The sequence below is a fragment of the Thalassophryne amazonica genome, chromosome 6 (assembly GCF_902500255.1).
Source record: "Thalassophryne amazonica chromosome 6, fThaAma1.1, whole genome shotgun sequence".
Taxonomy (NCBI): domain Eukaryota; kingdom Metazoa; phylum Chordata; class Actinopteri; order Batrachoidiformes; family Batrachoididae; genus Thalassophryne; species Thalassophryne amazonica.
This window is the reverse complement of record NC_047108.1, coordinates 100,394,762-100,406,975: the sequence shown is the minus strand read 5'-3', so window position 1 is coordinate 100,406,975 and position 12,214 is coordinate 100,394,762. Positions and strand designations below refer to the sequence as shown.

The window sequence follows — 12,214 nt, the reverse complement described above, 5'->3', positions numbered from 1 at the left end:
ATCTTCTTCACAGACTAAAGTTAATTATGGAGTTCCACAAGGTTCTGTGCTAGGACCAATTTTATTCACTTTATACATGCTTCCCTTAGGCAGTATTATTAGACGGTATTGCTTAAATTTTCATTGTTACGCAGATGATACCCAGCTTTATCTATCCATGAAGCCAGAGGACACACACCAACTAGCTAAACTGCAGGATTGTCTTACAGACATAAAGACATGGATGACCTCTAATTTCCTGCTTTTAAACTCAGATAAAACTGAAGTTATTGTACTTGGCCCCACAAATCTTAGAAACATGGTGTCTAACCAGATCCTTACTCTGGATGGCATTACCCTGACCTCTAGTAATACTGTGAGAAATCTTGGAGTCATTTTTGATCAGGATATGTCATTCAAAGGGCATATTAAACAAATATGTAGGGCTGCTTTTTTGCATTTACGCAATATCTCTAAAATCAGAAAGGTCTTGTCTCAGAGTGATGCTGAAAAACTAATTCATGCATTTATTTCCTCTAGGCTGGACTATTGTAATTCATTATTATCAGGTTGTCCTAAAAGTTCCCTAAAAAACCTTCAGTTAATTCAAAATGCTGCAGCTAGAGTACTGACGGGGACTAGAAGGAGAGAGCATATCTCACCCATATTGGCCTCTCTTCATTGGCTTCCTGTTAATTCTAGAATAGAATTTAAAATTCTTCGTCTTACTTATAAGGTTTTGAATAATCAGGTCCCATCTTATCTTAGGGACCTCGTAGTACCATATCACCCCAATAGAGCGCTTCGCTCTCAGACTGCAGGCTTACTTGTAGTTCCTAGGGTTTGTAAGAGTAGAATGGGAGGCAGAGCCTTCAGCTTTCAGGCTCCTCTCCTGTGGAACCAGCTCCCAATTCAGATCAGGGAGACAGACACCCTCTCTACTTTTAAGATTAGGCTTAAAACTTTCCTTTTTGCTAAAGCTTATAGTTAGGGCTGGATCAGGTGACCCTGAACCATCCGTTAGTTATGCTGCTATAGACGTAGACTGCTGGGGGGTTCCCATGATGCACTGTTTCTTTCTCTTTTTGCTCTGTATGCACCACTCTGCATTTAATCATTAGTGATCGATCTCTGCTCCCCTCCACAGCATGTCTTTTTCCTGGTTCTCTCCCTCAGCCCCAACCAGTCCCAGCAGAAGACTGCCCCTCCCTGAGCCTGGTTCTGCTGGAGGTTTCTTCCTGTTAAAAGGGAGTTTTTCCTTCCCACTGTAGCCAAGTGCTTGCTCACAAGGGGTCGTTTTGACCGTTGGGGTTTTACATAATTATTGTATGGCCTTGCCTTACAATATAAAGCGCCTTGGGGCAACTGTTTGTTGTGATTTGGTGCTATATAAAAAAACTGATTGATTGATTGATTGAAATGTGCTGTTCATTTTTAAACTGGATGCTGTCTTGATCTGGTATGTCATCTGACTAGCACAGGAATTGTGAAAAGACGTGGACATCAGCACTTTTTCCGCACATTAAGACAGACGTGCAGAGGAGTACGTTCATGACATGAGAAATGCATTTGAGACACTCTGATCAGGCTCCACAGACAACAGCATTAAACTCTAGTGCCTAAAACTCTCGTGAATATATTCTCTGGGTTTATAGATGTTATTATTTTTGCGTTTATTAAATTCCATGCATCTTAAACTTAGCAGACACAGATTATCTGGAATTTTGTTTTGGCAAGTTTTCAAGGTCTCTACTGCCATCTACTAGCCAGTAGTGTTCATGGCATTATTCACCCTGGAGGCACATTTTACCCAGAATGCCATCTGTCTGTGTTTGTTACAAAACCTCAGAATTAGTGCATTATTCAACACTAAAAGATATATGTTATATCTTAAATTTGCACAAATGACAGGATTGACATTAATGGAGTTATTCTATCAGTATTCATTTTATTTACACCAAACCGTAAGTCAGCATTGCTTTATTTTCCAAGACCTCCGCTTGACGGCAGTGTTGTCTCGGTGGCTTTCCTCATGCTCTTCCTTCTTGCACAGTCACTCAGTTTTTGAGAAATGTCTACTCCACGCAGATTTATCATAGAGTGACACAATGTTTATATTCCTTCATAACTGATGTAAATAAAGTTCAAGACATATTCAGTGACTTGGAAATGTTCATGTACGAGGTTTATTAGAAAACTAACCAGCAGTTTTATAAAAAAAAAAACTATATGGATTTGAATCACGTGCGATTACACCAGACATGCTTGAACCCTCGTGCGCATGCGTGAGTTTTTTCACGCGTGTCGGTGACGTCATTCGCCTGTGGGCAGGCTTTGAGTGAGCACTGGTCCAGCCCTCTCGGCTGAAATCCTTTGTCTGAGACGCTGCTGGAGACGGCGCACGTTGCTTTATCAAAATTTTTTCAGGGCCTGTGAGGGATATCCGAGTGGACACTATTCGAGAAATTCAGCTGGTTTGTTGGTGAAAAGTTTAACGGCTGATGAGAGGTTGTGGAGTTTCTTTCGCTTTAAGGACAGCTCACAAAGCGGATCGGCACGGCGCGGTCGGAGGCGGCGTCCGTCTGGCTGTTTCGAGCTGAAAACTTCCTAATTTAAGGTTCTGTTCACCCAGGACGTCGTCAGAGAACAGAGAAGTTTCAGAAGAAGTCGGCATGAGGAGTTTATGCGGACATTGCACTGTTAAAGGAGATTTTGTAATGAAAGAACATGCGGACAAATTCGCCGAGTCAGTTCCGTGACGACGACGCAAATCCGTCTGCGCCGCGACAGGAAAAACACCTCCGTGTTGAAAACCATTTGTAAAATTCAGGCGGCTTTTGATGGCTTTCAACAAGTGAGTATCTGAGAAATTGTTTAACAGCTGGGCATGTTACAACTTGTCCGTTAAGGTTTCCAACAGAGGTGTTTTTCCTGTCGCGACCCCCTGCGGTCGGGTCCGGCCCGACATGTGAATCTGCCCGCACGTTCTTTCATTACAAAATCCCCTTTAACAGTGGAATGTCCGCATAAACTCCTCATGCTGACTTCTTCTGAAACTTCTCTGTTCTCTGACGACGATCTGGGTGAACAGAGCCTGAAATGTGGAAGTTTTCAGCTTAAAACAGCAAGACGCCGCCGCCTCGGAGCGCAGATTGCCGTCAGGCGCCGTGGGCCATCCTTAAAGCGACACTTACACACCAAAATCTCTCATCAGCCATTAAAATTTTTACAGAAAACCAGCTGAATTTATCGAATGGTGTCCACTCAGTTGTGCTTTACAGTTTTGAAAAAAATTTTGATCAAACAAAGCAGCAGTCTCTGAGCCATTCCTAAACAATGAAAAAATCGACGAGAGGGTGGGCCACTCCTCACTCAAAGACTGCCCACAGACGAATGACGTAACCGACAGGCGTGAAAAAACTCTCTCATGCCCACGAGGGTTCAAGCATGTCTGATGTAATCACACGTGATTCAAATCCATATAGTTTTTGAAAAAAATAATAAGGTTGGATACTTTTCTAATAGACCTCGTATCCATCCCCTGACTTGTCTGAAGAAAACTGGCAATAAAACTGATTATTTACAGGTATTATACCAGAGGGGGGCCATTACTTATGCAATTCATCATCTTATCTTTTACATTTTTTATTAATTTATCAGCACATTGCCCGTGAGGATACATGGGCTCTAGATTGGGTAGTGTTTATAAAATAGGTAGCTGACATTTTTCAAGAGTGGTAATAAATTGTGCAAAGTTTCTATACTGACTTGGAATGGCTTATGAGTCAAGCATGTTTTTAGAACCTTAGACCTCGAACTCAACTGTTTTATTTCCTGTTAATTGTGTCATTTTTTAATGGTAATTTACTGTCTTAATATATTCAAAAATTGTTTAGGTTCTTGTTATCATATACGGACTATTATTATTCTCATTGTTATTATTATTATCATTATAATTTTTATTATCAGTATTCTTCTTATTATTATTACTATTATTTTATTTCTACTTCTATTTTCTCATTCGATTTTTAAATGGACCACAATAAAGATAAATGTTTTCACTTTATTGTGTCATCCATGTATTTTTAATGTATTTACATTTATATTATGTACTTACATTGTACTTACTAAATAAAATCACACACTCACACACACACTATCGAATTGGTCCTGACGAGCGATGCCTCCGCGCGGCTTTCCATGACAAAATCTCTTGTTAAAAGTGAAATCTGCCGGAAAATGGCTGATGTCCAGCTCTTGTGATAACCAGAGAAATTGCTCACGACGGTCCCAGCTCCACACAGCCAACCGTTTAGAAATGATGTGGTGGTTTCTGCCTCTTGATGGCGGCTCGGAGCGCGGCGCGCCGTGCGCCATCGAGAGGCAGGTAGTAACACTCTCTGTGTTATTCTATTGTTATTCTATTCTCTGTGAAGCCCGTAAAATTTTCACCGAAAGCCAGATAAATTTTTCTAATGGTTTCCAGCTGCCTGTCTCTAACAGTTTCTGAAAACATTCTGATTGAAAAAAAGGCCTAATCATTCCACCATTTCCTCGCAATGAAACAACAATGAGAGGGGTGGACCAGTGCTCACTCAAAGCCTGCCCACAGGCGAATGACGCAACCGACAGGTGTGGAAAAACTCACACATGCCCACGAAGATTCAAGCTTGGCTGACGTAAAAACATATGAATCAAATCCATATAGTTTTTGAAAAAAATAAAAAGGTACGATACTTTTTGGACAGACCTCGTATGTATACTTTTTCACATTTTTCTAAGTATAAGTTGGTAAATTCCATACTTTGTGAAGAAATGCTCATATGTACTGTTTAAGCACAAATCTGTGCATACAAATGGGTGATCAATAAGGCGCCTGGAATTTTGCACTGTAAATAACATCACTCATACATTTTCTTTCAATTGTAGTGTGATTAGGTAAAGACAATTTGACATCACCTATGTCCAAATTCATATTTCACTGTAAGGAATCCAGATCATGATCTGGACTGGGACAGTTCTCATGTGATGTAAAAGTCACAGGTTTTAAGTAGACTAAAGTCTTTGTTTTTGCGGGAAAAAATTGCTTGAAATATTGAAGAATAAGAAAAAAAGTTTGTAAAGTTTAAGAAATTAATTAATAAAAACTAAGGATTTAAAATCCAAATACCCACTGAAGTGTTCCACCAACTTTTGTGCAGACAGGTTGGGGTGGGGGTTCTTCTAACATACAGATAACAAAATCAAATCAACCAACAATGGGACAAATGCCACTGACTACATGTTCTCCTTTAAGCAGTAATAATATTAATCACAGTGCGAAATTGGAGGAGGATTTTTCAGCCTTGGCAGAGACATATGCTTTCTAAATGCCCTTAAACTGCTGATTAACCCAGCGCCACTATAATTAATCTAATACATGCAAGGTTAATTTATCCAGTAGAAATAGCACATTAAACTATCAAATTGGCGCAGTCTGCAAAAAAAAAAAAAAAAAAAAAGAGGACAGGTGAGGGAATCTTTATAAAGGACGAGCACAGAACACTCACCTCAGGGTATGACCACTCAGGGGAGTAGTCAGTGACCATGAAGAGTCTGCTTGTGGCCTGGAGCATTCCCAGAGTCCCCTGGGCTACAGCTGCAGAAACCACCTCTGCTACATTCATGTAGGACAATGATTCTGCCTCTCCAGTGTTTCCACCTGCTCCAGCTCCTCCACTAAGAGATTGGGGACTGCAGCAAGACTGAAGACAGAGATCTGACGGACTGTAGCCAGAGCTCCTGGTGCCTCCATCTTCCTGGCCCTGCTGGGGGGCCCCACCAGCAGAGTTCTGACTACCTGAGCTGTGGGACGTTACCAACTGGTGTGCATATAGGGCCCCTCCAGCTGGCATAGAGGTTCCACTGCCATCCACTGAGATAAAGTCATTGATAAGATCAGAGAACTGATTACCAAAGGAGATGTCAAAGTGATCCAGACTGATTTCCATGCCTGTCCCGCCTGTTCCTCCATTACTCACAGTTCCACCCAGGCCTTGGTGGGTTCCAACAGTGTTGTAGAGTCCCTGGACCATGCTCGTACCTTGCAGGAGAGGCTGTAGCTGCTGTTGTTGTTGCTGGGATTGGTTGCTGCCATCATTGCTGTTGTTTCCATTGTGTATGGCTACTCCTTCTCCTGGACCTGCTGTTCCTCCTCCTCCACCATCTGAAGCTTGTTGCAGGTAGTGCTCTGAACCACCTCCTTCTCCACTGCTTGCCCCACAGGCTTGAATGTGATCCCCAGGTTTGAGGAGACTCTCTGTTCCATTCTCTGTGCCTCCAGCTTGGGCTGAACTCACACTGCCAGGTTGCTCTAGACCTACCACTTCTTCATGCTCAGTACCCATCCCAGGAAAGGTCCCCTGGTAGTGTAGCAACTGGAGAGAGCCAGCCTGCCCAGGTCCCGCTGTGGGTGAGCCTCCATTGCAGTTGGACCTATGCTGGTTCTGGTGGGTTTGGTGGTGGTGGTGAAGGTGGCCATTGGTGCCAGGGGATTCTGTCTTCACCATCTGCAGACCCATATAAGATCCAGAGTCATGGGAGTTGTGATCCATCAGATTAGTTTTCTGAACCATACTGGGCCTTCCCTGCTGAGCCTGGCCAGTTTGAGACGCATCCTGGAGGAAGAAACTTGGTGACCGGTTCTGGTGCTGCATGTGAAGGCTGGGCATTGCTTGACCATAGGCCACTGTAGTGGCACTGGAGGTATAGTCCTGCTTGGCATCAATGGCACTGAAATCCATCTGCTCCAAAGTGGTGCTGGGGCTCAGACCCCCTCCAGAAGGAAGCAGGGAGCCTGCTGGTGTCAGAGTGAGGTTTCCCTGGCTTGAACTAGCACCAGATGACACAGACACCCCACCGGCACAGTTTACCACTGACCCCACCTGGTAGCCACTCTCCTTGGCAAGCTGCTGCTCAAAGGATGTATCCTCTGTCTTGATATTCTTTACCAAAGCTGCACTGAAGCTGTAGCTATTGTCTGACATCGAGGGGGAGCACTGCAAACTGCCGTTGATGCTGTTGCTGCCACCAGTGGATGATGAGTTTGAGTTTGAGTTGCTCTCTGTCTTCAGTGCACTGCCTCCGTAGGTCTGGCCCTGTTTGGGATTGTTCAAGAAGCAGTCAGGATCAAAGTTCATGTTGGTCTCTGGTATCTTGATGGTTCCAGCATCCAAACTGCTGGAGAGCACCAGTTCCTCAGACACCCCAGCTGTAGATAACATGGACAGACCATCTCCTCCTGTGGCAGTTCCAGGTTCCCCAACTGCTCCAGTAGGGAAGGCAAATTTGTGACGATCTGGGGTCACTGACAGCACCAAACCCTGTGAGGTGGCATCTGCTCCCATCAGGTGAGTGTTGGGGCCCCCAGTAGGAGACATGCTGTAGACAGGGTCTCCAGTGACCTCGGACATGAAGACATTCTGGGACAAGCCAGACATGACAGACGCCACATGACTCATACCTGTAACCACTGGGCTGTCAGCCATGTCTGGGTCACTGTTGAGGCCACTGCTGATGGAGACAGGGGAGTTCTGTGTGGTGTCTGGAACCTCAACCTGGTTGGTGGATGATACCTCTGTGCTGTTCTGGTGGAGCAGAACAGGTTTGTGGACTTTGCCGTTGCGCTTCTCCCTGGCACTGCCTCCTCCACCTCCTCCTCCTCCAGAATTTTTGCCTCCACCGTGGACAATGTGCTCGGTTTTCCCTTCTGACACGTCATTGTTTTGCACCTCAGAGTGGGCAGTGCTGTAACCGCCTGAGCGGGGGTCCACTTTAGGAGAAATTATGCGATGTTTGGCGCTGTTGCACTTGTGGTGCACACTGCTCCCTGCACCTGTGTGGGGACAGAAAGAGAGCGGTAGGTTAGGTAAAGAAAAGTATGAATACACTGTGCCGACTCACATGTACCAAGAACCAGAGGTGTTGAAAGACTGATCAGTTTGTTTTCATTCATCACTGTGTAAAAGACGATCCTCCCAGGATCTGACACAGCTAGAAATTTATTTTAGTATGTACTTATGTGATGTGAGGCATGTGGGATGTTTTGTTTCTTAAATATACAAATGGATTATGAAGATTAAAACATTGAAAAGTGAGGTCACTGAAAATAGTCAATTGTTTTGCATTACTTTTTTAAGCAGCAGCTAGGCTATTTTAGCTATGTCCATGACACACTTATTAGTAATTCCTACACTTGATAAAAATCACCTTCCTCAACCACCTTCACTGATCTATCATATAAAAAAATGGTCCATATTTTAATGACCATTCTGTTTCTTCTGCTGAAGTTTGGAGACAAACTCCGTCTAGCCCCACTAGCCCTTACCAAGGGTTCCTGTGCACAGGCAGTTGTGAGTCCGGGGAGGTGGCTTACTTTGGTGGCTGTCCAGAATCTGTTGCACTAACTGCTCCACTGAGAAACCAGAGCTGCTGTTCCCATTGCTGCAAGTCCACTTGATTCCATGAACTGCCAGGAGAGAGGAGGAGACAGAGATGTCAGGCCAATGGACCACCAGCCACACCAACCTCCAGCCCCGCCCACTGTCCTGCCCGCCTCTCTGCCGGTACATCTCATTCTGCTCAATCCACACTTTTCAGTTGTCAATGTGAAAAACAGCAATGAATATTTCTGGTTTGCCTTGAAGAGTAAACAATCCATACAGACTGTATGATCGAGAATAAGTAGTGATACTGTTCTGTGGTTTCTCCTGTGTCAGCGGTGCTGATGAAATGACATGATGTCCATGAGCTTCTAACCTAATGCTACGTTTACACATAACGACGACAAGTCATGAATGCTACGAAGTACACATTCTTGGCCGCTGATCACGAATGTGATTATTCGGGGCAGAGGCGTCAGGTGTCCTCAGGAACTGCTGCAACCTGTTACCACACGTTACGATTAATGGCACGTGTTGCTGGAGAATTATCAGGAACCATTACGCACGGTCAAGAATAGTGTTCCGCGTTTGTTGCGCGCTATTGCGCGTAACAGCGCATCGTTAAGTTCTGTCACGTTATGAATTGTCTCCACACACACACCCATATTCATCCATCCGAATTCAGATCGCTCCAGTTTTTCAGAAGAACTTTGTGACTGCATTCGTAGTTGGGGTCTGTGCCATGGAGTAGCGCAGAGAGGAGGAGGAGGACAGAGCCAGATGTGTGGCTTCATGCAGCTCTCCTCTCGTGCATTTTCCCAAACATCAGGCGCATGCAGCAGGTGGAACACCTGCAGGAGCGCGCGGAAGAGCACTGAAATGAGACTTTTAGCCGACTTGGTGTCAGCAATCAAACTGATTGCGGTGCAGCAGGGTTTAATTGTGCGTGCGCTTCTTCCTCCGCTGGACTGGAGGAGGTGTAGAGATGTCTGGCTTCACGTGAGTCTCCTCTCGCTCCTCTAGTTGCTCAGACTCGTTCTCCCGCTCATCAGTTACAACAGCAGGTGGAACACCTGCAGGAGGATCTCTACTCCATGGCACAGACCACAACTACGTATGCAGTCACAAAGTTCTTCTGAAAAACTGGAGCGATCTGAATTCGGATGGATGAATATGGGTGTGTGTGTGGAGACAATTCACAACGTGACAGAACTTAACGATGCGCTGCTACGCGCAATAGCGCGTAACAACGCGGAACACTATTCTTGACCGTGCGTAATGGTTCCTGATAATTCTCCAGCAACATGTGCCATTAATCGTAACATGTGGTAACAGGTTGCAGCAGTTCCTGAGGACACCTGACGCCTCTGCCCCGAATAATCATATTCGTGATCAGCTGCCAAGAATGTGCACTTCGTGGCATTTGTGACTTGTCGTCATTATGTGTAAACGTAGCATAACCCTCAATCTACAGCCCTATTTTGACACTAAAAGCTGCTCAGGAGGCTCATCACCTAACTGCTGCTGCTGCTGCTGCTGCTGGAAAAGCAAATCCTCCTGTTATTTACTGAGTCACAACTTGTGTGCACTTCCTACAGCAATGAGTGCTGCAGCGGTTTGGAGTTGTCTCACCTGTCCCAAAGGAATTTTCAGAATTCAGAATTCCATAAACAGCTGGATAGTGATATACAGTAATCTATGTAATTTTGCCTCTGTACACCACCAGAATAAAGTTAAAGCTCTACGGCCTTTCAAATTTCACAAAACTGACAAAATTTGACAAAAAGCTGTCAGTTTATTTTTGTAACATGTTGCACAATTATAGCTCATAGCTAATGAAGAGAACATATTTATCTGGGGGAATCCCATAGCAAATATTTTCCATCCATCCATCCATCCATCCATCCATCCATCCATCCATCCATCCATCCATCCATCCATCCATCCATCCATTTTCTTCCGCTTTATCCGGAGTCGGGTCACAGGGGCAGCAGCTCAAGCAAAGCCGCCCAGACCTCCCGATCCACACACACCTCCCCCAGCTCCTCCGGGGGAACCCCAAGGCATTCTAGGCGTTCTGGCCCTCACCCTGACTGGGGATGTTGTTGGGCGGTGGAAGGAGTACTTCGAGGATCTCCTCAATCCCATCGTCACGTCTTCCGAAGAGGAGACAGAGACTGGGGACCCAGAGGCGGACTCATCCATTACCCAGGCAGAAGTCACCGAGGTGGTTAGAAAGCTCCTCAGTGGCAAGGCTCCTGGGGTGGATGAAGTCCGTCCTGAGTACCTTAAGTCTCTGGATGTTGTGGGACTGTCTTGGCTGACACGCCTCTGCAACATCACGTGGCGATCGGGGACAGTGCCTCTGGATTGGCAGACCGGGGTGGTGGTCCTTCTGTTAAAGAAGGGGGGCCGGAGGGTGTGTTCCAACTATAGAGGGATCACACTCCTCAGCCTCCCCGGTAAGGTCTATTCCAGAGTACTGGAGAGGAGAATTCGACCGATGGTCGAACCTTGGATTCAGGAGGAGCAGTGTGGTTTTCGTCCTGGTCGCAGCACACTGGACCAGCTCTACACGCTCCATCGGGTGCTCGAGGGTTCATGGGAGTTCGCCCAACCAGTCCACATGTGTTTTGTGGATCTGGAGAAGGCGTTCGACCGTGTCCCTCGGGGCACCCTGTGGGGAGTGCTCCGGGAATATGGGGTCCGGGGTCCTTTGCTAAGGGCTATCCGGTCCCTGTACGACCGCAGCAGGAGCTTGGTTCGCATTGCCGGTAGTAAGTCAAACCTGTTTCCACTGCACGTTGGCCTCCGCCAGGGCTGCCCTTTGTCACCGGTTCTGTTCATTATTTTTATAGACAGAATTTCTAGGTGCAGCCAGGGTGCAGAGGGGGTCTGGTTTGGGAACCACAGAATCTCGTCTCTGCTGCTTGCGGACGATGTGGTTCTGTTGGCTTCGTCAAATCAGGACCTTCAGCGTGCACTGGGGCGGTTTGCAGCCGAGTGTGAGGCATCCGGGATGAAAATCAGCACCTCCAAATCCGAGGCCATGGTTCTCGACCGGAAAAAGGTGCTTTGTCCTCTTCAGGTCGGTGGAGTGTCCTTGCCTCAAGTGGAGGAGTTTAAGTATCTCGGGGTCTTGTTCACGAGTGAGGGACGGATGGAGCGTTAGATCGATAGATGGATCGGTGCAGTGTCTGCAGTGATGCGGTCGCTGTATCGGACCGTCGTGGTGAAGAGAGAGCTGAGTAGGGGGGCAAAGCTCTCGATTTACCGATTGATCTACATTCCGATCCTCACCTATGGTCATGAGATTTGGCTCATGACCGAAAGAACGAGATCACGGGTACAAGCGGCCGAGATGAGTTTCCTCCGCAGGGTGGCTGGGCGCTCCCTTAGAGATAGGGTGAGGAGCTTGGTCACTCGGGAGGAGCTTGGAGTTGAGCTGCTGCTCCTCCACGTTGAAAGGAGTCAGTTGAGGTGGCTCGGGCATCTTTTCCGGATGCCCCCTGTACGCCTCGCTGGAGAGGTGTTCTGGGCACGTCCCATTGGGAGGAGGCCCCGGGGAAGACCCAGGACACGCAAGTATTTTCTTCTCTTTTTAATGCTGTCTGCAGGAGGAAGTGCTTGTGCACATGCATGAGGCTTTGAAATTACCAGAAGTTACCTTTGACATCACGTGATGCATGTACCCAGGGTGTGCATGCTAACATCTGTAAGATGTCTTGTGCAGTGCATCCAGAAAGTATTCACAGCGCTTCACCTTTTCCACATTTTGTTATGTTACAGCCTAATTCCAAAATAGACTAAGTAAA

General features: G+C 46.1%; 1 protein-coding gene across 8 annotated transcripts in view; it reads right to left on the bottom strand.

Moving 5' to 3' along the window:
• The window catches only part of camta1a (calmodulin binding transcription activator 1a), a 919,840-nt gene that overhangs the window by 93,608 nt on the left and 814,018 nt on the right, over positions 1-12,214 (bottom strand). For 7 of the 8 annotated variants that reach the window (XM_034172934.1, XM_034172936.1, XM_034172940.1 and 4 more), the window contains 2 exons: positions 8,393-8,485; positions 5,529-7,852 (listed from right to left, as the gene is read on the bottom strand). In XM_034172934.1, coding sequence (XP_034028825.1) covers positions 5,529-7,852; positions 8,393-8,485 — 2,417 coding nt within the window. The remainder of the gene's footprint in view (positions 1-5,528; positions 7,853-8,392; positions 8,486-12,214) is intronic. The other variant, XM_034172937.1, reaches the window with a different exon arrangement.